Below are 26,520 nucleotides of genomic sequence, written 5' to 3'. Positions count from 1 at the left end.
TAGCTAGCACCTTTACCTCAGGCTACTTACCCAGCATTGGAAAGTGCACTGTCCAAGATTCCAGAACATATTCTACTTACTTTGACCCCTTAGTCCTCATTCTGTTCTTCTACAAAGTGAAAAGGTGGCTTTCTCATTAATTCTCAAACCACCTGCACGGCAGAGATCACCAGGACTCCTGTTTACAGAAGTTCTTATATATTATTACAGACTTAATAAATCAGAATTCAAGGGGTGGTTTCCAAAAATCTGTATTTTTAATTTCCTAGGCGACTCTGTTATCACCCAGGTTTGGAACCTACCAACCTAGCAAGTTACAATAACCCCATTTTCTTCTCAACTTTTTTTTTTCCCATCTGTAAAATAGACAGGCATTTGGAAGTACTGTTATGTATCACTGAATCACAGGAACAAATTCTGAGATATGCTTCCTTAGGCAATTTTGTCACTATGTAACATCAGAATGTACTTATACAAACCTAGATGATGTCACCTACTACAAACTTAGGCTATTTGGTATGGCCTATTGCTCCTAGGCTACAAACCTGTAGAGCATGTTACTGTACCTAATACTGTAAACAACTGTAAAATGATGGTAAGTACTTGTCTATCTAAACATAGATAAGGCACAGTAAAAATACAGTAATATGGGACCACAGTCATATATGTGGTCTGTTGTTGGATGTATCACCACTACTATGTCTGTGGCAGATGACTATTTTCTGTGACACAGACTAATTTCTGTGACTTATGGTCATTAATCATCTTTGCCCTTTTTTTTCTTTACTACATGTATTATATACTGACTCAAAAGGTGTGCTGATTAAGAGCTCTAATAATAAGAACAGACAATATGGTTTACAATATAACAAAATGTATTTTCATTAGATATTAATTATGAACCAATAACGCATGTAAACTAAATACAATACTTAAAATCATTCTGCACAAAGAAATTACAGATCACATTTATTTAATAACAAAATGTCTAGTTGTTTAATAAAATGTTTTTAGGAACTTACAATGTTCAAAACCAAAGAACAAAAATATTAAATATATCACTTTATGGCACAAGACAACATGAATTTATTTTTGTAACACAGCAGGCAAATTTTTGTGCTAGAAACAGAGTGGAGAAAAATCTAAATTAAAGCAAAAAGTCAGGAAATGGGTGTTCATAAATTCCTGCTTAACTGAGACTCAACATTTATTGTAAGAAACGGGGCCTCTGAACATCAGATTTTGTTTATAAAAATAAAAACTTCCTCCTTGTCTCTGCTAAAAATACAAAAATTAGCTGGGCGTGGTGGTGCATGCCTGTAGTCCCAGCTACTCGGGAGGCTGAGGCAGGAGAAGCCTGGTGACAGAGTGAGAGTCCGCCTCAAAAAAAATAAATAAATAAATAAAAATAAAAACTTCCTCAAACATCAGATTTTTTCACCTCAGCAAATATCTTTTCCTTTGATAATTCATAATCCTGCTGTTCATTTGTCACATTTATGAATATCTGGTAATTTCATAAACTACCAATAGCACACTTCAAATGCTGATTCTGTTGAATTTTCTTATTTTTTTCCCCCAAAGAACTTAGGGCCTATGATAGAGAAGATACTGAAACATGCTAAGATAATAATTGGTCTTAGAAAGACTTTACAGCAAGTATTTAATGAAAGCCACTACATTTCCAGCTCTAAAAAAAACCAGACAGACACAATCCCTGCTTCCAGAGTTCACCATTCAGAATACAGGAGGTCAAGCACTGATTCTGAATCATTGAGCTTTGATTTCATCTTTCAAGATTTGCATAGGTACTGATTTCTTCTGGAAGGGCAAATAAAATCTTCCCTTACACACATCATTCTTTGGATTCTCATAAGGGCTATTTTGAAGTCTGTATGTTGACAAGGCCAGTAGATACTTTGGATACTTTGTTTTCTCTAATTGCCTTCTTCTACTTCAGACTATGTCAAGTATTTTGTTTTCCCTTTCAGTTCTCCCCAACATACAGCTTCTGCAGTTTTGTCTATCCAGTTGGCTTTTCTGTAACACTTTGCTACCTCTTTCTGTTCCCCTTCACTGTTTTCCTCTGTTGCTTTCCTCCTTAACAGAAGCCTGGTGATCTGGGCTTCCCCATCTTTCCTTTCCTGGCTTCTTATTGACATGGGTGACTGGTCTTAGCACTTACTTAAAAATTGGGTTTTCAATAAATATAACACATCAGCACTTCCAATCTGTATTTCCTTGAGCTTTATTTTGATCTTCAGATCTGTGCAATACTGTTCCTGAATGCAATTTAGAAATATTATCCTCAAAACACCAGTGGTTTCTTGAAGCTACTTGTTTTAAATGTTGTATCAAAAGAGATTGATAAAGGAATGTATAACTCAGCAAAGGATGCTTCTACTGTATTGTAAATTCCCAACTTAAAAGTACTGGATTCTATAGGTCCACCATTAAAAGCTGGTATGGGATATCAATTTATACACATAAGGGTTAGATTAAAATTTTAATTTTTTGGTTGATATTCAACTGAAATTTATGTAACTGAGGTCTGAATCTTAAGAAAAGTAAATGATAAAAATTTAATATAGTTAACTGTTCACTGATATGTCTATTCACTTCATCATAACCTATATATTTAATTAAAAATCAAATTATGAGTCTGCAAATCAGATGCTATCAAGCAAATTGACATCCAGGGTCCTTAATTCTTTTTATATTTTTAACTCAGACGAATATATATGATTCAGTAAATTTTAATGTTCCAAATTGTTCTTAAAAAAAAAAATTATCAAAAGCTTCCAGTTAACAGTTGGCTAATTCATTTGCCCCCAACGAACTACCTGTTTGTGTTGTGAGGTAGCATCAAAGACTATGATTTTCTGTGACGGTAGTAGCCTTAATTCATATGCATTCCCTCTTCATAGGAAGAGTTTGACAACAAAAAGGGACAGATGAGTCACCTTTCATTATTCATTGACTCCTGGTGTTTTCATAGTATGTTAAATGCCTGATTTCAATTTTACAACAACAAAAAATACCAATATTTATTCTGAAAGGCAATCGTATGTTCCAAGTAGCAGATATTAACAACTTCCAACACGATCTCTAGGAATAATCCGCAGTTCTGAACCATGTTTTAGAAAAACATTTCCTATACAAACAAACAAAACATAAAGTTAGGTATCTAAAAATCAAGTTATCTTAATATTCTGACAATTATTAAATATAATAAATGATTTAGTAAACAGTAAAATAGGTACAAAAGCTCAAGCATCATGAGACCCCAATTCCATGCTTTTTAAGTCTTGTTCCTATTCTCATATCTTCACAATCCAAAACACGCTTAAAATTTAAAATAACACCAGCCATGAAAATGCTGACGAATACTTTTAGCAAGTAACAATGTGAATAATTTAATCATGAATACTTCCTTCAATACACAATAATATATCTAAGGACAGGAAAAAAATATGTAAATTACTACAAGCAACAAAAATTTAGATACCCTGACATATTTGGGGTCAAATGCCTGATGAGATTTTCTTCATATCAAGGATATGCACATTCAATTTTTAAAGATAATATAACAAGCAGTATGTTAGAGTTAGCAGTAATTCAAACTACTGTAAAATACTGAAAGTTTCTCGAATAAGAAAAAAACAAACCTTTGTCTACTAAGTTTAAAGGCATCCATACAATAAAGTGCCTCACCATTTTCAATAAACCTTTTTAATAAAACTATATATTAAAAACTACTGAAGTAACAAAAATTTGCCATTTTAAATCACTCTTCATTTTCTTTACGGCTGAATTTCAACCGCAAGGCCTATGAAAACAACATAATTTTGTTACAATAAAGACGTACTTTAGAATATAACTTAAAAATAACTACTGCTCTAGAATGAGGTTACATTAAAGCATGCCTAATTTTAAAACTTTAGATTATAAGCCTAAGGGATTACATTTAAAAAATATAAAACTAATTTTAAAAAAGTTTTAGACTTCTATTTATAAAGTATGGGACTACTTTTACCCTGTCTCCCGGTTAGGACACCAATATATCACCTGTATAAATTTAACAGTTTGAAGATCTGAGTGTAGACTCAGCCCCTTGAAATGTAAATGACTACATTAAAAAATAATAGCACTTAATGAATGCTTTCTATAAATAATCCAAGCTATTAAGCACTTTATATTCACTATCTCACAACTACCTTAAGAGGTAGGTCAAAAAATCCTTACTCCAATGAGAAAGCAATCTTATCTACAGACTTTTTGTTATATATAATAAATACTCTTAATGCTTGCCACTATTAGGTTTTCTGTTACTTGTAGCCAAAAACATCTACAATCGATATACAAAATGAAACAACTTATTACTCAGACACGCAGGTAAAGACTGGTATATAATCCCTATAAAACAGCTCCATTATGTTAAAATACTGTCAAGTATAATTAGAATAGCTTAAATATTCAGTGTCAGTTGACATATATAACCCCACCCACTCCTCTATGAGTTTTCAAATAGATACTCACCAGCAGTCTGTGCAGGATTTATTCCTATTCCATCTAGAAAATAAGTTATAAAATCACATACATTATTTCTAAAGCTAAAATGGTTAAATAGTAGCAAGAAAAGAGATTTGCCAAAATAGTGCTGCTGTGTATACGGACACAAGCCAAACAACTTAAATCCAAGAACACGAGTGACAATCTTTCAGGTAAATTATCTGTTGAAATCTACTATTATTCTGCATTCATACACATTGCTGGGTTAGACAAAAATGTCTGTCAATGCAATGATCTTGGTAAGTTCTATGGAATACAGGTTATTAATTCTATTTTGCCACATAGAATTAAAAATAATGTTTGTCCTTTCTTCCAGAAAACTAAAAAGCCCCTTAGGTATGCCATGAATCATCTTCATATTGTTCTAGGTCATAATATCTTAAGGCTGGGAGAGCTCACAAAGTCATTTAGTTCAACATCACGTTACTAAGTTATGACCTAAAACTTTCCAGGTAGTAAGCCACCTTTTTTCCAACAGAGAAACACTTCAATGTGACAGAATGCAGAATATTTTAGAGTGAGAAATTCTATCTTATCTAAGTTAGATCACGCACATTAAGCCCATCTCCTGTTAGTCTATGCAAACTGCACTTGGGCAACTCATCAGCACTCATCAATACTGCATTGTATATCTGAAGCACAGTTAAGCCCTCCCTGCAATCTTTACTCCTCATCTTATTATTTCACTATTTTCTCACAAGACTAATTCCATCATCATTGATTATCAGTGTTCCAAGATATTAAGATTTTTAATTATATACCTAAAACGGAATAAAATTCTCAATATTGCAAGCCTACAAGAAACAATTTTCTATCAGGAAAGGTATGGCAAAGATACATTTCTGCTTAACTTCCTATATTCTAAAGCATTTACCAAACAACTTTACTTAATAAAAAAAAAACTTGCTAAATAAAGTTATTTTCAGTTATAATCTGGCATGAACTGGTAAGGACAAAAGATATTATAAAGTGCTATACTATATCAAAAACAAAGAAATGAAAGGAGCTAATTATGAACAATAACCCTGACTTAGTGTTTACCATTAAGTATATCATTTATGTTGATATACATACACTTGGGGCTTTTTGTATTTAATTTTAATTAATTTGGTTCCTTTTACACCATTTATATAAATTTGAGGTAATACATAATTTTATAGTGAACTCTTACCATTGGTAATAATTGCACTTGTTGCAGCAGGAACTTTAAACTAAATAGAAGGAAAAAAAAATATATATATATATATACACACACACACAACTATAAGATAATTAGCAAGAATGGGGTACATATACCAATTCTATAATTCTAAAGTAGGATTAATCTTTTAGAATAAGTGAAACCATCAAGGAAAGTACAGCTGACCCTTGAATGACATATGCAGATTTTCTTCTGCCTCCGCTACTCCTGAGACAGCAAGACCAACCCTTCCTCTTCCTTCTCCTCAGTATATTCAATACAAGACAAGGATTAAGTCCTTTCCCACGGTCCACTTCCACTTAATGAATAGTAAATATACTTCCTTTTATGATTTTCTTAATATTTTCTTTTAACTTTATTGTAAGAATACAGTATATAACACATAACAAAATACATATTAATCGCCTGTTTGTGTTATCAGTAAGGCTTCCAGTCAACAGTAGGCTATTAGTAAAGTTTTTGAGAAATAAAAAGTTTTCTGCAGATTTTCAACTGCAGACGGGGTTGGAACCCCTAACTCCCACATTATTCAAGGGTCAACTGGACTATATCATATGCTTTATCTGTAAAAAAAACCCCCTGTACTATAAACAGTGCTTTCGATTGTATTTAGGACACCATTAATTATAAAAGTGTACCTTATTTTATGCATTACAAAAATGAAAAACCACTGTGAATTTATGCCCAGATCAATGTTTACTCTTTAGGACTTATCCATCAATTTTGTTATTTATCATTCTCTTCAATAGCAAAAAGTATATGCAAAATAAACTGATGAGATTATTCCTAAAATTTCTCCAGAGAAATTGCAAGATCTGAACAGATGCTCTCTGTGTTTAATGGGAGGTGCCTACCTAAGATTTTCAGGTAACAACCAAGGCTTGTATTCCTTACATTCTTCTGTAATGATTGCTGATTTAAAGCTCAAGGATTCCAACAGTCCAATTATGTCATTAGGAAATAATAATTAAGTGTAGAGGATGTTACCTAGACAATTATGTGAATGCCATTTGGCCAACAGTGATAGCAAGCCTCCCCTGATCTATTTCAGAGATGTTTAAAAAGATACGTTTTTTAAATCAATGAAATGTGGTATGGAATTTATTGGTAGCTAAAAGGTAGATTCCATCTCTTAAAGAGACCAGCAGTTGCCAAAGTGTGTTTATGTCTTCATAGTTTATGCATTTATCCAACAAATTTAAGCATGTTTGTGCTATGGACTAACTTTACAGATATTATAGTTGAGTTCTGTGATCAAGTTTGGAAAACACATTTAACTAGTGGTCTTCTCAAAAGCCTTTAATATACTCCTAACAGAAATGAAGTGTTTCTCATATTTTTTGACCAGTAATCCCTGTTCTTCATGAACCTTTTTTTTTTTTGGTAGTACTAATTTGTGTGTGGTTCTAGTTGTCTGGGAAACACTACTCTAGGCATTTATAATCATTACATATACATAGTTGAGAAAAACTAAAAGCTTATTTTAAATTAGAAATTGAAGAATCAACTTTTAAAATAAGGCCTTAAACATACCTGAGAACAATTATTTGTTACAGTATTATGTACAAATTAATAATAAACACATTTTAATCTCAATGTGGTACACTTTTAATTGTGTCCTTTCAAAGATTTTAAAATTTTTAAAGAATTTCAAAGTGTACTTAAGTAAACTTAAAAATGCATCACAAATATTTTGTACAGGCTGTAATCTCAATAAGAATTTGATCAAACACTCAAATGAACTATAGGCCTCTCAGATTTCCAAAGCTAGAGTCCTACAAAGTTTTTAGTTACCCTACTGATTGAGTCTTTTACATCATGCCCATTTTAAGATAAGCTATATATTTTCTTAGTCACATCCATGTAGTAGCAACCTATAACTTTAAAAACCAAAAGCAATTGCTGACACAGTTTTCCCTTTAGGCAGAATGTGGAAGAAATGGTTAAACCATGAAGAGGCATCACTGGTGATATAAAATGTAGACTCTATTCCTTTTTGTCTTACAGTACTGACTGGTTTCCTACTGAAAGCAAAGTATTCTTTTATGGTCTTCTGTTTTCATTTATTTTCCTCCTCAGATCCCCCATAATTCTTAAAATTTAGGGCTCTTTGCAGGTTTCAACAATTCATTACTTACCCCAGTCATGTGCTGGGAAATTTTATTATTGCTTACTAAGGCAATTTTACCAGGGATTTAAATCCAGACTCTTGCTTTCTTGAGTCAACTTTTGTTCTCACTGAATGATTCTACAACATCATCTTGTGAAAGCCCCTCTCACAACGATCTGAAAGTCATTTCCTTTCTAAATATATAACACCTATGATTCATAATAGTGATCCCTTTCCACTTAATGAATAGTAAATATACTTTCTCTTATGGTTTTCTTAATATTTTCTTTTCTGTAGCTTACTCTACTGTAAGCTTTACTTATAAACTACCTTAATCAATATATATGGTTGTGTGGTGTTTCTTATTCACTACTGTATGTTAAGATTTTCTTCTACTTTAATTAGAAAACCAAGATAACAAAAAATGCCTTTTCATTATAAAGGACACACAATAAGTAACTAAAAAATATAACAAATATTAAATAGAGCTTATATAGATCTACTTCTTAAATCTGGAATTTGTGGATTCTGTTATGCCCCACACTAGAATATTTCCTGCAAGTAATCTGTGCAGCAAAAAATAATGACAATGCTATATTCAGATTTGTGTCCCATCTCATTTTACTTATTCTTTCTGCATGAAGAATCTATCAGACACAAAACAAATGTTACTAGTTGGCAGTTTAATTCTGAATGAGTGACAAATGATGTTAGTGATTCCTGACAATACAAGGAGCTTTGAGCACTGATAGATTTGCTGACTTCCCATAAATCAGTGAAGTACAGGGCAGGATTGTGTGTTAAGCTATTTTTTATTAATGTCGTTATGAAAATTATTTTTCTGTGACTATAAATTTTTCAAAAGATTCTGAACCAAAACGTTTTGATTTGGGTTACAACGTACCTGTTTAGCACTTTTAACTTCAACAGAAAATTTCAGGAAATAATGGTTTTACTCAAAATCACTTGATCAGAGAGGAAGGACAGGTATTAACTACTTCCATTTTGCAGAATAAAAAAGAGGGATTTGCATCATGTCATACAGCTAACTAATGACGCACCTATAACAGGAACCCTAAGTCTCCCAAGTCACATTTGGGTGCCATTTCTACCAGATCAAGCTACTTTTTCAAGTGTCATGTCCAAAAAGTTGCATTATAGATATTTCTAATAATTTTGGATGAAAAAAATTGTTTCTTATGAAACAGAAAACTCAAACGTTTTAAAAAACTAGAAACTTTTCAAAACAACAAATTTTACTGACAGTCCACATGCTCATATAGAAAATTTGAAAACTATGATGAAGATTTTAGGAAATTGTAATTTTGGAATCAAGACTAGTAAAATATGAGTATATAGAATATAATGTGGTATAATGTTGCATTTTAAAAAACATTTAAAAATCAGTACCTTTTTAATTTTCATAAAAATTCATTAAATTCTTATAATTTTCAACGGTTGCATTAATCAGATATGTCAATTTGTTTAACTCATGCTTCTTATATCTGAAAGTAAGTCTTAACTATCATCCTACTTTTTGATAACATAAACCTAGTAATGAAGCCACATGGAAATGATAGGTCAAAGTGCATGCAACTCTTAAAGACATTTGAAGCATATTGGCAAACCGCATTCCATAAAGGTTGTTCCAACTTCTGTACTTACTTCTTCTGCTGCAAACTTTAAGACTGCTGTGAAAGGTGTACTTTCAGGAACACTGAGTCTGCAAGAAGAATTTTAAAACAGTTTCTTTTAAAGTCAGCATTTTCTAAAAAAGCCCCTTTGTTCCTTATTTCCTCTACTGTAGCCAATCTGGACAAAGCTGTCTTTTCAGTTTCAAAGTTAGTGATTTTGATTGCATACTACATTCTTTAACTCAAAATAATAATAGTAATAGTAATAATAATAATAATAATAATAATAATGATAACAACCCAAACAGCAAATAGCCTTAGAGCTGAGATGGTGCCCGAGCTCCACTTGAGAATTAACCTCTACAGGTGTAGATTTATGTATTTCTAACACTTTGATACATGTAAGTCTAGCATATGAACTGCTGTTTTTTTCTAGAGATGGATTTCAAAAAGGTGAAGCTCTCCTTGGTCTTCAGTTCACTTTACCTCCCATCTAAATATCTATGCACTTGACCCAGTAATGTTATCATTTTCATTATAAGTAGAAGGCTACTTGGGAAGCATCACTGGATCATAAAGCTTTTGATGAACCTTCTGTGTACTCCTAATAATCATGTTCAAAATTAGTAGACCAAATTAATGAAAATGCATGAAGTTTATTATGGGAAAATGCCAATAATGAAGTGATTTTTCTACCATCATTTAAAGTGGGCTAAGTAAAATGTGAAATAACATTTTGGAGAGGGATGAGTGATTTTGTTAACTGACTCATATAATGGCAAGTATTTTAAAGATCATGAATAAATAGATTTTTTTTTTCTTAATGACTTAGTCCTAGGGTCAATCTGTATGAACTTTTCCAATAAAAAAAATCAAAACAGAAATTTAGTTTATACCTTAAGAAAACACTTACAGACACAGTAAGAGGTTTTAAAAACTTCGTTTAAAAAATAAGATTCCTAAGGTAACATAAATTACAATGAGTGAAAACAGAAAACAATCTTTCAAAGCAGAGGAGACTAACAAGCTAACATTTCTCACTGAAACTTCTCTATTTGTCCACCATATTATTGTATTGTTCTTAAGTGTCTCAATACCAGCTACCATTATTCTCATGTATATGCCCAGGCTCCTCACTCAGTCTACAGATCTCTGACTATAAGAATCATTATAACAGGAACAGCATATGGTACCAGTTTTCAGTAATAGAAATGTGAATAGATTTCTTGGCTGCCCTCATTCCACAACTCCAAAATACAATTAAAGGATGAAAGTCGGAATCATTTTTACCCTTTCTTTACTAATGTTTTTGGGGGGTGCAAAAAATAAAAACATATAAAGGATAGCCATTTGTTTAAAAACTAATGAACTGGCAATGTCATAGTTTAAAAACTAGGCAACAGTATTTTACAAAGTATTTTTGCAGTATATATGTAGTTAAGAATCTGAGATTCATTTTCCTAAAACTCTGCATCAATTGGAGAACTTCTGAACCCTTGGAGTTCAATTCACTTTTAAATCGGAGACTTGGAAATGTCCTTACAATATACCTAGATGTCATACTGATGCTCATTAAAATAAGTTTCTACCTGTATATTAAGTTGATGAGTGTCCACAGACAAGCCAATAAAAACAAATCAAAAATGAAAACATCTTTTAATGCAAGTTCTAACTGGCAGAAAATTGGAGAAAATGAGAGTTACAGTGACTCCACAGATCTTATCTAGATTTAAAGTTGTATTTGCCAGTCATTTCATAAAATCGGTACTTAAATTATCCTAGTGTTTTGAATAAATTTACATTAATAAGAATTTTTAAAGTAAATTACTGGCATCATTTGTTTTTTAAATAAATATATAAACAAAATAATAACATAAATTGGTAAGAATTATTATAAAGACTAAGTCCACAGGTAACTCAAGAAGGGCGAGATTAACTCTGTGGACAATTAGAAAAATCTTTGGCCAGAAGCGGTGGCTCACGCCTATAATCCCAGAACTTTGGGAGGCCGAGGTGGGCAGATCACGAGGTCAGGAGATGGAAACCATCCTGGCTAACACAGTGACACGCTGTCTCTACTAAAAATACAAAAAATTAGCCAGGCGTGGTGGCACACGCCTGTGGTCCCAGCTACTTGGGCGGCTGAGGAAGGAGAAGAACTGGGAAGGTGGGCATTGCAGTGAGCCAAGAAAGCGCCACTGCACTCCAACCTAGGCAACAGAGCAAGACTTTGTTTCAGAAAAAAAACAAAAACAAAAAAAGGAAAAAAAAAACAAACTTCACAGAGGTGAGATTTTTATTATTATAAAATATGTTGTGGTCATGAGACTGCATTCTAAGCGCAGAAAAGAACATTTGTAAAGGAAGCAAAGATTAAAAGGGCAAGCTTGTCAAGTACCCAAGTACTAGTTACCATGTACTTTGAAAAGAAAATATAGCACAGATACCCTTGTACACACATTTACACGTTATGTGAATTTTACACACACACATCCTTATACACATATACACACAACTACACACACACACATACATACTAAACAACAGTTGTACCTACTAAATTCATTCAGTCACCACATATTAACTGAACTGGTACAATGTTCCAGGCTCTTAATGTTGTCCTACTCTATCGTTTTCTTCCTTCCTTCTCACACTCTCTTTCGAGTACATTTGCATATTGATGAGAATAATCCAGTATAGAGGGAAAAACCAATCATGAGGAGAGAGGGGGCACTGGACTCCATCTACTTTAACCTTGACAAGACTGAAATAGATGGGAACTACAGCTCAAGTGGTTTTTCATAGGAGTGAAGTCATTTTTTCCATTCTAACAGGATGGGAAATTAACGGATTTATCAATGTAGTGGTAGGTTTATATTGGTGGAAAGATGATAGAATTTCCCTCTGATGGCTTGACAGCAAGGGAGACAGCAGCTGTGGAAAGTTTGAAATTTTTAAACAATCTTTTCTGAGAATAAGGAGGAAAATGAGCAAACTTGAAGAATGTATTAAGTACTAGGTACTATTAATTATAGTCATGAATTTAACGTAAAACCCTCCAGTCTGTTATTTTCTCCAGGGGCAGTCAGCTATGTACGGATAATACAAACAGCTGGTTTCAGAGTTGGTGTTTCACTAACCAAAATATACTGAGAGGAGAGACAGGGCCACCAGAGTTGACGGTGTTTGCATGAGAATGATTTAAAGGTGGACCAATGGACTCTTAACTATATAAGGAGTAAGGTAAGAAATAGAAGTGGGGATAGCTATAGATAAAAAATCACTGTGATTGATGGATTAAATGAAACGTTGTTGACGAGAAATTACAGTAAATCAGGTAGGAGAGAATGTATCCATAAGAGTGCCTGTAAACGACATCTCAGAGATAGAGCAATTATTGGAATCTTAAGGTTCTAGGCTGCAACCATGAACACCTGAGATAAAATGTAACAAGGATATTTTGGAGATGAAAAGATGAAGGGAGGAAAAGGCTGAGAGGTTGTATGGATCATGGATTGGTAAATCACTGAAATTTATCAGTCAGCTAGGTGGGCCACGGTACTAATTAATTATGCAAAAAATTCTATTGTAATCCTGTTCTTTGCTACATTTCATGCTACTTCCAACTGCAATAACTTCAAGAGTGTTTACTTAAAATCTATCATTCAACTGCGAAGGATTAGTAAAGGCCCCACATGGATAAACTATCCCCTATTTCTGCATTTCCCATTCCTACTAAATACTCATTTAAATCCCAACATAGGAAGGGTATGATCTGAGTCTCATTACTTTGTGATGCCCGATTGTTGAGTTACTCATACACAACAAAACTCAGAAGCCGCGAAATAACAAATGTTCAAGTAATTTCAAAGTCTTGACTATCAGGATGGAATCTCTTCCTTAACTTCCTCAAACAGCTGGCTAAAGCGGTGAAACGCTTTTCTAATATCCAGGAGATGGGGGCTGTTTAAGAATCCCAGCAAATTACCAGAACCTCGTCCACCTGTTCTCCCGCTCCACCTGCCCACCAAATGAATTCCCAGGGGAGGTCACTAATCAGAAACACACACACACCCTCGTGACGGGGCCAAGCTGCCAAGCTGACACTTAGCGAGCAAGTACGGACCTCTCCTCGCAGGCTCCGGTGGGAGAGGCTCCTGGAAGGGCGCGAGCCAGGAAAGTAGAGAAAGTGAAGAGATGAAGACCGCGTGGGGTAGTTGTTGGAAAGGCTCGGATCACCCCCAACCCAGCCCCGTCTTGTCCGGCCCCAAAAGGCCCATCTCGGCCGAACTACTCACACTTTGTACGGCAGCCGTGGGTCCGACGTCAGCGTGATCTTAAAGGAAACCTTCGACCTGAGGAAAGGAACAGGAGAGAGTCAGGGTCGGACAGCTGGACCAGGAATTAAGGCAGTCGGTAAGCAAACACTTACATGGTGGTGCCGGAATGAATCTAGAACACACCACAACTCCGCGGGGTAGCACGACTTCCTCTACTGTGCTGGTGACCGCCCCGCTCCACTCACTTCCACGTCTCCCTCTGCAAACTGGGGACCTCCGAAGTTGTTGCTATCCAACGCACTGCCTGAAAATTGGCCCTAAGAACTCATGCTAGGTAGCGCTTTTAAATTACAAATATCTTGTGCTTTTGCGTTTATATATCTAAGAAAAAAGTACGGATTATATTTATAAGATATCTTTCTAACTTTGGTAATTTGCTACCATATTTTTAGTCAGGCAGAATAAGCGTGGGCATAGAGTGTAAGATCTTAGGTCCCAGCTGGCAGGTTGGGGCGGAAGTAAGGGTATGGGGTAGTCTGATGAAGAGCGAGATGGACTTGGGGCGAAGCTCGGGGCGAGGCCGGGGGCGGGCTGGGGGCGGGGCTGGGGCGGACGCGCTCCAAAGTTGCTAAGGCAACCTGAGCGCGGAAAATCTTAATTGGTGCTCCAGAAGCAGGAATTGTAACACTGCTTTATCATTAGTTTTCTTCCGTCTTTCCAGTAAACCAATCCTGTTCCTTTACATTTCTCATAGTTTCTCCTTCACGCTTTACTTTCCGATACTGATTTAAAACTGTTGAATTTCAATAAGTAAGAGAGCTATCAAGAACGAATTATCTATGCCAAGACTCCCGCTGGGGTTGGTGAGAAAAAATGAGGTTTCTACGTTTGGGGAACGTGGCGTCTAGTTGGGAAGACACAGATCTATGAACAGGAGATTTCAGTAATTTGTTATATGGTCTAATTAAACCAGTGCGCTAAGTTGCTAATCATTGACCACATTTATTCAATTTAACAACCAACTTTGAACTCTGTCTATTTGCCCGGCATTAAGCTAAACTCTGGGGAATCCAAGATGAGTAAGGCAGGTAGGCGTCAACTCTCTAGGATCTAACATCCTGTGTAGTGATGACGGAAGAAAATTGTCCTCTAAGCTTTATTACAGATCTAAACCTCTGTGTTTGGAAAATATGCATCTGTCTCACAATGACTGAAATGCCCTTTTAAAATATTAGCATGAATAGACAAAGGAGGAAGCAGGTAGACATTAAAATAATGGGGCAATCTAGTTGATCTTTAGAATATGCGTCAGATTCTTAAGGAAAGATATTTAAGAGAGGAACCAGGAAGGAACTGTAGTAGGGATAATGGAGATCAAATTCATCTTTACAATAATTTTGCAGCCAACTGATCTTCTATGGTGACATTTCCCTGTGGAGAGAGTTCTGGTTCTGAGTGTAGGAAAGTAAGACTCCAACATTCTCATGACAGCCATCCTCACTTTTTAAAATGATGGTCTTACCATATATGTAGATGAAGCCAAATATTGATTGACAGATATAGGGATCAACAGTTACAGCCTTAATAGCTGAAACTATTCAATTAGTGGGTGTGACTAAAACTTGTGAGAATAGTAATAAGGATAAAACTGTGATTGTGTCTACCTATTGTCAGCTAGCCAAATAATAATGAAAGAGATGAGTGTACATATTTACAGTCTATATTTATAAGACTATGTATTATATATTTTGAAACAAAATTTGCATCCTGTTATTTATAGTTTGGTTTCTGCTCATGAATCAAAACGTGGCAAAATCCTAAAGAGAAAAATGGATATTAATCAGACAGCTTCTATTGTATGTATAAAAAGTGGTGAAAACAGAATTCAGTCCCAGGCAGTATGACTTTAGTACTCAGATTCTGCTGCTTCAGAAAATACATTTGTATAATATATCAAAATAACATCTCTTGAGATATTAAAAAGCAGCTGTTTCTAAATATTTAGAGTTCTTTTTCACCTCAATCCCCAACTCTGCTTCTCATGTTTGTCTCCTCAGAGTCACAGCATGATTTCTACAGCCTCCTGAGTTTTATTTTGCTTAGGACAAGAAAGGAATTATAAATGGATTTATTTATAATCAATTTTTTTTAACTTTGTGAAGGGATTTGCAATTGGAAAATTTTATAGCAAAACAAGGACCTTCTCTTTTACTGAAAAGTTAAGATGTTAAAGTACATTTCATGGCTGTAATCAGAAGCAAACTCTGGAGCAAATTTTTGGAGATAATTGGCAATGGAACATTTTAAGACAACAAACAGCATAAATGGCCTAATGTGTTTTGGAAAAGATCCAATTAGTATCATGTAGAGGCAGAAATGATTGTAGAAGTGCACACTGTGACCATATTAGACCTCATTAAATGTCAGTGAAGCATACCAATATTCTACTTGCAAATGCATATAAATTTCCCATTATTAGAAGAAAGCCAGAAGGAAATTAAATTTACACAAGGACTAAAAAGATTTGCTTCCATAGTCATAGAAATTCTTCTGACTAGTTATTTTTATAGCCAACTTTATTTTTTATATTCCTCCGGATGCCAAAAAAAAATTCTTTCATTTTCACCATAATTTGATTGTATTTACGATTATGACTAGAACCCTCTGATAGTCAAATTATGTAATCTTGAAACATCTGCACCTGAATAAATCTTAAGATATTCTATTCCAAATACTTTATATTACAGGGAACAAATTATAGACTGGTCAATTAATAATTGACAGATATTTTAATAATAGTTTAATTTGTTCATTTTTTTCTATTGCCTTTTCTCCCCTCAAAATCCACTAAAAAGCATTGATATCATTGGAGCAATGATAATAATAATGACTCAAAATTCATCAATATTTATTTTTTGCCAGTATTAACCACTTTGTACAAATCAATGACAAAATACAGACTTTAAACTTTGATGCCTTGGCTATAAGCCATAATTTAGTGACAAGAAGCCTTATACAAAGAGGAGAGAGTGGATTTGGTTACAGAAGTACTTGGGAATATGTAAATGCTGTGTTATTTTTCAAGGTAAGGACTAGAAGTTCAGAGAATGTTTACATTGCTTTGAGTCAAAAAGAACAACGAAACCCAGGTGAGACTGGAGCCTAGCAAGTCCAGGCAAGCCCTTACAGAAGACTATAGCTCTAAATGTGCTACATTTGATTGTTACAGTTACATATTTTTCCCAAATATTTCGTAAAATTCAATGAGAAAAAGAAATGACTTTTCTACGAAGCTCATTGACTATAATGTTTCTAAATTTGAGGCTTAATCACAAAACTTGGAATATTTTAACCACAGAATTTGTAAAACACCTTTATTACAAAATGGCATTTTGAACTGTTTAAAATAAGGAATTTAACAGTCTGGTATAATTAAATTTTCTCTCTAAATATTGTGCGAATTCTTCATTTAATGGAAACATTACTTTTAGAAAAACTAAAGTAGCCTCTAACAAATCCATTTCAACCACGAGTTTTTTTTTTCCACATTTACACATTTTTATCCTTCCACCAGCTAAATGAGGTAAATATTAATATTCTATTTTTACTTTTTTCTATTAACTCAAGGTTTTCTTATTCAAGTTGAGATTTTTAGATCCATTCATAGTTTCTCCGCACATGACTCTTCTTGCAGTTTTATGTAGAATACAGGCGTCAGAGGACTGTGACATCTGGTCCTTTGTCATCATCTTTCCATATTCTCAGTGATATTTGTATCCACTCCAAACATCTGAGACACATGACATCTCATTTTTGTCTGGTGATATCACTCCTTTTTGTGTGCTGGCAAGACAACTTTAGGACTGTTCGTTGTCTCTAAGGGATGTAAGAAAAGTGCCGTCTTGTACCACCCTGTGGCTACAGGGAACCCAGAAGAGCTCAGACATCTTTGACTAAAGATAACATGCTTTTCTCCCTAGAATGAAGGGAACCTTGTTGTCTTCCTGGGCTTCAATGGGAGCACGAACTGGACATCTTTTCTCTGATTCTGAACTTCCCTAGAGGTTGTTTCCCTAGGGATGAAGGAATACGGCCATCTTTTGGGGAGACCTTACAATGTCTATCATTTTCTTCTCCTTTCTCCAGCCCAGAGAATTTTTTTCATAGACTTTATTTTTTAGAGCAGTTTTAGGTTCACAGCAAAATTGAGCAGATAAAGATACTCCCTACCCCTATATATTCATAGCCTCTCACATTTTCAACATCCTACAGCAGAGTGGTACATTTATTACAGATGACGAGCCCACATTGACACATCATTATCACTCAGAGCCCATAGTTCATATTAGGGTTAACTCTTGGTGTTGTACATTCTATGGGTTTAGACAAATATACATTGACATGTATCTACCATTATAGCATCATACAGAGTAGTCCGCTGCCCTAAAAATTCTGTGCTCCACCTATTCACCCTCCCTCCTGCTTAGCCCCTGACAACCACTGATCTTTTTACTGTCTCTGTAGTTATGCCTTTTCCAGAATGTTGTAGAATCATACAGTATGTAGTCTTTTCAGATTGGCGTCTTTCATTCAGTAATATGCATTTAGGCTCCTGCATGTTTTTTCATGGCTTGATCACTTATTTATTTTAAGTGCTGAATAACAGTCAATTGTCTGGATGAACCACAATTTATTGACCCATTTACCCACTAAGGGACATCTTTGCTGCTTCCAAGTTTAGTCTCCTATGAATAAAACTACCACAGGGAAGTTAGTCTATCTTTATTGGTGAGATGGGCTCAGGGATAGTCCCATGCTTTCTATAAGGTAATAATTTAAAACTATATGCAGTCAGGTTTTTTCCATTAGTTTTTGCTATATTCTTCACTGGTATAGGAAGAATAAAACATTTGTGATTTGTAAGTGAACTTTGGCAAAACTTTGGCAAAAATAGTTCTCACTTCAGAAGTGTCCTGTAATTAATCCCCTGAAGAATGGCAACTTGTGCATTGAGGACACGTGCTACTTTGGGGAGGAGGATGGTAGTGGAAGTTCTCATTTCTGTCTAAAGTTCTTAGAGTCTTAATTTATGGATTTATTTTCCCGTCTACCTATGGAAGAGTTATTTTATAGGTAAAACATTTTGTAGCAGACATTAAATTGTCAGCAGTAAATGGCATATAAATCCACATAGTAAGTCTGTGAAGCCTTCTCTCTTTTAAAGTTCTATTCTTAATAAAGTCAAATAGTGATTAAGGATGTTTAAGATATAGAATTACACTGACATAAGAAAATTAAAATGGCAGTTAAAATAATTTAAAAAACAAAAAAATGCAAATGTGAATAAACGTTATTTAGAAAAGAAACCAGTTTATTTTAAAAATAAAGTAAATTATGCTTATAAAAATAAGATAAAAAGAACGGTGACATAATTGATATAAACATAGAGTTAAAAAATAAAGGAGTGGAAAATATACTTCATACTGAAGCATGTTGCCTACAAATGATAATATGAAATGGTTACTGACTAAAAAAAAAAATCATTTCTACACTTATTGAAAAATTTTCACTTAAATTTTTTGCGAACTGAATGAACTTAGTAGTCACATCAGGGTAAAACGTGTAATTTAAAGAGAATAAAATTATCTTCTTAGCTTCTTATTTTACTGTTCTGTAATATTCTATTTTGTGAATTCTTGTACAAGATTTGTATCTAAATAATATTTTACTTTTTTTTAGTTTCCCTAATGGAATTATGCAATGCTCATTTTTTCTATAATGCTTATTATTATTATTTTTTGAGGAGGCATCTAGATCCCTACGATGTTTAATTTTGTATGTTTTGCCCTAAGAATTAACAAGGTCATCAGTAGTCATTGTTCTTTGAGGCACTTAGAAAGTATTAAAGCCAATGTGACAATGAATTATTTAAAAATTGCATAATAACTTGCCATATTATGAATTGGGATATATTCTAGATTATCATTTAAATATTAATATTATTTTCAACTTGATACTGCTGTTCTTAGATATACAAAGCACTTTTTATAGTTCTTCATTATGACTAACCACAGTAGAAACAGCCATGATAACACGGCTGTTGGTTGTCTCTAAGGGATGTAAGAAATTTATATGGCATTTTGTTCGTTTTGAAGTGCTATTACATTCACTAACTTACTTTTTTTCCTACAATAAAACATACAAAGTATTCAGGATGGGTACTGTTATTTCTTTTAAAAATCAGAAAATGAACAAAAGGGGATTATGTTTTGTAGGCATAAGGTTTTACATATGGTTTGTGAGAGAATAATGAAGAAACACAGTTGCTGATGATTCTTTACAAAACTTACCTAATTTGATTGCATATGAGCTTATTTTTACTAGTATTTTTTACAATACAAATAGTTGAATTTATAAACTCATTCAGTGTGCTTCTCAATGAGTTCTTACTCAATTTTGATTTTGCAGCACTCAGAACAAATATCTGGCATATAGCAGGGACTAAAATAGTATTTATTGAATGAATTATTGTTAGCTTAAAAATACTGTAGATTGATAATGCTTTCCAATTGTAGTAATGTTTTTACACCTCATTAACTGCAGCCATAAATGCTCTTAATGCAGTAGATTATATCTTGTCGATTCTTGAATTGTTCTTGTTTTAAGGCTTATCTATTCAAAGGATAATACGACTCACTCAATTCACTGCTACTGGTGAAAGCAGAGGTTTGAAAAGGCTAATTAAAGATTCCTATCAAATATGGTTAAATAAAGAAGCCAATCAAATAAAAATGTGAATATCCTCACATGTTCCTTCACCATTACTTTATGTGACATGTGACATTCTGAATCAGAGATCCTAAATTAGAAATCTCATTATTGACTCTTTCAGACTGTATACGTCTTGGGGATGAAGGATTGCTTATTGACATCAACCTTCCTTGTAGCTGCCATGGTGGTGGTGGCTTGCAAAGCAGAGGTTGTGAGCTGATGGCCAGTGGTCCTGGGAGTTTTAGGGTTGGGCTCTGTAGTGCAGCCGAGTGAATGTTATGTCTGGTAGAGATACAAATGGTTCAGCAGCTTTTGTCCTGGTCATAATTTTTTGTTTTCTGTTGGTCCCCTGCAGTCATTTCAGTTTTTGTTCTTTGGTGTAAATGATGTGATTTTGGGATAGCAGTTTTGTTGCAATTCCATTAACCAAAAGAACCACATGAATACTTATATTGTTTAGTAGGCTTTAAAGTTATAATTCAGAAAGTAGAGGTTTTGAAGATCTAAATACTTATGTGATAACCTTACCCTTGGCTTAAGAGTTATATTATGAAGGAGAATTGATAGAAAGGTTTGGCTTGAAAGAACTTTTTTTAGGTATTAACATGATCTAATCTAGATCATTCTAAAATCATTAATTGGTACAGAATTTAAATGTTTCCAGTAACAACTTGGAAATCTTAGAAAGGGAATCAACTGTCTGCTGTGACTACATCCCCTGCAATTCTGGGTGCCTTTTTAAGTTCTGTTCGCCTCAGTTTGGTTAATTCTATCCAAAATCTCTAGCAATTCCTTTAAATTCTTCCTCTTTTTCCTGCATTCACAGCCACTTTTATCTTGATTTCTGAAATGCAGAAATGGATTCTGTCCTACACAAGGTTTTAAATGTTTTTCCTTAGTTGTTTAAAGGTGAACTTATGGTGATAAGTGAATGGGTCTCAAACTTGGAATTGGTAAGAATTTCTTCCCAAAGCTATCAGAGTATTAACAGAGAGGTGGAACTTTTTTCCTCTTCTTCCTTAAACAATAAGTAGTAATATAATCTACTTCATTTATAGGAGAATAAAATGCTGGTTCTTATATGTGCTACTTATTTTGTAGTTACTAAATAAACTTTACTAATGAAGTTTCACTTTTACTGCCATTAAACACTATCATTATCTCCTGAGAGATCTAGTATATCCTGGCCTTTTATTTAACAATTATTTATAATCTTTGGGCCTTTTAAAGTTTGGTGTTTATAAACACCAAACTTCTATAAATATTACAAGAAATATATGCCTTTCTAAGAAATATTTGCATAATTTAATGTTTCTCCTGCTCATTTCCAGGTCTCTTCAGCTGAAATGCTCATGAGTATAATCATGCTAGGTTTTCATTGTACTTTTCTCTAGTGTTAAGTCAAAGACTTAATTTATATCTAATATATCTTTATCATAGCATAAAATTCAAACTGTTCTTAGTATATTAAAAAATTTTCTTATGGAAAGCACAGTAAATAGTGTTTTGTTTATAACCAAGTAATGTTAGAGAAAAAAGTATTAGCTTAGATGCTAATTATTATAATGATCTAAGCTTACTACTGTTTTCCTTCTTTTTGGAATATTTCTTAATCACCAAGTTATGTCTCAAGAGCTAATAAATACACCTTTCTACTTGTCTTAATCATATTTTTTATTTGCTATGTTTTGTGATGTTTGGGTATCTTAAAAACCTTGCCGGCCTTGGAAAGGCTTCTTCTCCCAGGGCTAGCCAATTCTGAGATAGCAAAGGGCTCAGCTGGGAGAATGTCTTTCATATACAAACCAACCAGTCTCCAGGAGTCTATATCCCCAAACACATCCTTATCTAATCTCACACACCAAACCAACACATTTTCCCTGCCCTAAAACAATCCTGGCACCAAGCAACTAGAGTCCCCACTCTAGCCCAAAGCACACCAGAGTTATTCAAACTAGCAAGCCCTGAACAGTCTGCCCTGCCCTGCCCCGCTCCCCACTTGCCTTCCTGTAGAAATTCCAATATAGGCTCTTGCCTAAACTTTCCCCTAGGTTAGCTTCTGCCTCTGCTTCTGCCTCCTGTCTCAAAACTGGTGTTTTCCATGTGCCCAGCATGCCCCCTTGTCTTGAGAAATGTAATTAATAAAACTCATCTTTCATAACTTTAGCTCCTCTGTGTCATCACTGTCACCACTATACATTAAAATCCTCAGGGTGCAATAATTGGGACACTATTTGCTAAATGAGTAAGCTTATAGTGTTTTTAGTAAAAGAATAACATAAATGATTATATGGTAAGATTTTCAAAATGGATTTCTGGATTAAGATTATATAATGCTAGCAGTTTCTAATGCAGCCTCTCTAAATTTCCTCTTAAAATACTGATGAAGGCAATAAAAGCATGAGCAATGACTACATAGCAGTTCTACCGGACACCAGTTTAACAATCAACACCTTACACCCTACTTAAGACAGTTTCTTTGATGACAGAGCTGGTGGGACTGCAGTGATAAACACAATCTACTACATGTGCATGCTGTACATCTAAGCCAAGACACATAAAAAGAATCAGTAGGATGGGTGCTTAGCTTACTCCTCTCACTCTCTCTTAGTTGGTTAAGAAATTAAGTTGGTCCTCTACTCTTAGTTGGTCAAGATTTGTGCCAACTGGAAAAATGGGAATCTGCCCACTCTGCTGCAAAGGTACTGTGCTTTCTAAGATGGGATTTTCTTTCTGATAACACAGAACCCACACATTTCCTCTCCCATCCCCAGCCTTAGGCTAGTCTCTCTTACATCTCTCTCCTTTCTGATTTGAAAGGTATTGGCCTCTTTTTCTTACCTCTCTAAAATGGTTAGCCTGATCTAGAATGGATTTAGACTTTCACAGGGGATATAGATTCATTGTTTCTGGGCAGATTTTGTTTTCAGTCCTGTAGTATAAACCACTACCAGGGCAAAAGAGCAGAGTTTCTTATTTAACTTCTTAAGAAGGAGGGAAATTACAGGGGAAAAAAGAAAAAAACTTAAAAACAACCAATAACCTATCCTGCTCCAAACAGAGAAGCATAATTAAAATTTATAAATACTGGGACACATTTCCCACTTAAGAAAGTCTAACTGCCCAAGTCACCAGAGTCATTTGAATATCTTTTGATAGAAAATTACTATTGGAAGGCTGTATCAAGATTGTGGCCGGGTGCAGTGGCTCATGCCTGGAATCCCAGCACTTTGGGAGGCTGAGGCGGATGGATCACTTGAGGTCAGGATTTTGGGGCCAGCCTGGCCAACATGGAGAAACCCCGTCTTTACTAAAAAAAAATACAAAAATTAGCCAGGCATGGTGGCCATGCACCTGTAATCCCAGCTACTTGGGAGGCTGAGGCAGGAGAATTGCTTGAACCCGGAAGCTCTGCAGTGAGCTGAGATTGCGCCACTGCACTCCAGCCTGGGCAACAAAGCAAGACTCTGTCTTAAAGAAAAAAATATATGTATCTTGGATTGAGTATATGCTCAAAGCTTTGTTTTCCAACATGCCTATTAAATAACAAATAATATATATAAAAATTTATATTTATATTTATACCTATTCATATATAAAAATATATGTGTAAATATACATATATTTATATAAAAATATGTGTAAATATACATATATTTATATAAAAATATGTGTAAATATATGTGTTTATACATATATTTACTTACATATATTTATATATCAATATATGTATGTTTACACACATGCATACACATATATTACATATATATTTTGCAATGTTTGCACATTATTATATAGTTTTTAAAATATGTTTACATGTTTAAACATACAGACACATAAACACCATCCTGGAAAACAAGCAGTACTGTCCTCAGAGTACAATTAAAATCTCAAAAAGTCTCTGAATGGGAGAAAGGATCAAAGCCTTGACAGAATCCATGGTTCAAAATGTGCCCATTGAAATACTGTTGTGAAAGGGGATGCTTTTTCCAAGGCTGGGGCGTGCAATAAGCATAAGTGGAGTGGAGTCCCGGGGTAAGTGATAGAGTCAGTGATGGGGGAACCACTAAAGGAGCATCAGGTAATAACACCTCCCTCTTCCTAAGGAGAGTTGAATATGGGCTGTTAGGATAAACTAGAGGTCATTGACTTAAGGACTAGGAATACCAAGCAATAATGTAGACACCCCATACTCAGAAGACCTGTTCTAGGTGCACCTAATCTGTTACATCCCATCACAACCTGCAAATCAATGGAGAAAGGCGGTAGTAAATAGATAAAGCACACACAAACAGCCAAAAAAAAAAAAAAATCCTAATACATACAACCAAGAATCACCAAAGACTTAAAAGAGAGACATCAAACTCAGCAACCAAAGAAATGGAACTTGAATTAACAAAATTTACATTACTCACATGGTCCAGAATTCTCTTCTAGACCATAGGACTCCTAAGTTAGGTAAAAACAAATCTGGTTTGGAAAAATGATTATTAATTCAGGACACAATCAAAATTGTAAGGAAGCAAGCTACCATGAGTGAAAGTCAATAGTACCAAGCAAACCTAGTTACCAAAGAATTTGAAAAGTTAGACTAAACACACAAAAATCATTCTAACTCTAAATAAAAGAGCAATACATTTTGAAAAATAAATTCTGAAAATAAAAAGCATAGCGATTAAATTAAAACTTTAAATGACAAAAAGAAACACTCTAAATAAAGTGAGTTGAAAAAGTCATTAGTAAGCTAGAACTTATATTTCTGAGCATAATACATAACAGTTACCAGATCTACTCACCTGAATTGAACAACTATAAAACTAGATAAAATATATGAAGCAACGACTTTCAGATATTGGGACATAGGAAAAACTGAGAGAAGAAAAACAAACCAGTGAGTTCTATAATTGCTGCAGCTTATAGCTTATAGGCCATAGCATGTGGAGAGGAGCCTGAGCACAGCCCAGCAGTCTCAATGAGCTCAGAAGACAGAATCCCTAAGATCTGCATAAGGTCTTTCAGTGGGTACTGATCTGCACATGCCTGAGAGGAAATTCCTCCAGGCTGAGAGGTGGGAACTAGACAGCAGTAAGCCTGAGCAATGGCCAGCACTCACAGAGCTGGAAATAATGTGTGTTCCCAGCCACCAAGTAGAAAGACCTCCTAATACACAGGCCATCAGGTTGAATCTTCTGAAGGATTAGGCCTTAGTAGTTTTAAATTAACTATAGACTAACTAGTGTGCTTTACCCACATCAGGTCTTAAGAGCAAAGTTCAAATGGAACAAACTGATGCCAAGTTACTTAACTTGAAATGTCACGACAGCATCCGACAGTATCTCAAGGCATAAACAAAGTTCAGCACCCAAAATGTTCAGCATCCAGTAAAAACTTATTAGGCATTCAAGAAATAGGTAAAAAAATCAGTCAATAAAAACAGAACAAAATGAGAGAGATAATAGAAATGGCAGATGATGATCTTAAAAAGCTACTGAAATTATCTTCATAAGTACAAGATAGAAGAAAACATGAACATGATGAGAAGAGAAATGGAATATATAAGACCCAAGTGAAATGTCTAGATGAAAATAATATCTAAAAAAATCTTATTGGTTGTGATTAATTGATTACACATTGTAGAATATTTAGCAGTAAAACTATCCAGAATGAAGCCCCCCAAAAAGAACAGGACATCAATTACCTATGGGAAAATATCATTCATATATATATATATACACACACACACACACACAGACATATATATATATAGACACACACATATATATATAGACACACACATATATATATAGACATATAGACACACACATATATATATGTATATATATAATCAAGAGGGGAATATCAGAAACACATTCGAAGAAATAATGGCTGAAAAACTTCCTAATTTGATAAAAATTAGAAGTCCAGAAATCCAAGAAATTCAACCACCCAAGT

At 34.3% G+C, this 26,520-nt stretch overlaps 1 protein-coding gene across 1 annotated transcript; it reads right to left on the bottom strand.

Moving 5' to 3' along the window:
* Window positions 1-235: 235 nt before the first annotated feature.
* UFM1 (ubiquitin fold modifier 1) lies at window positions 236-14,059 on the bottom strand. The gene is given in 6 exon segments (NM_001131838.1): window positions 236-3,154; window positions 4,540-4,572; window positions 5,744-5,783; window positions 9,549-9,606; window positions 13,816-13,872; window positions 13,950-14,059. Coding segments are annotated over 6 exon segments (258 nt in total). The 5' UTR covers window positions 13,952-14,059; the 3' UTR covers window positions 236-3,086.
* Window positions 14,060-26,520: the final 12,461 nt, after the last annotated feature.

The sequence above is a fragment of the Pongo abelii genome, chromosome 14 (genome assembly GCF_028885655.2).
Source record: "Pongo abelii isolate AG06213 chromosome 14, NHGRI_mPonAbe1-v2.0_pri, whole genome shotgun sequence".
Taxonomy (NCBI): domain Eukaryota; kingdom Metazoa; phylum Chordata; class Mammalia; order Primates; family Hominidae; genus Pongo; species Pongo abelii.
Note: the sequence above shows the minus strand (reverse complement) of the source record. Positions and strands in the feature narration are given on the sequence as shown.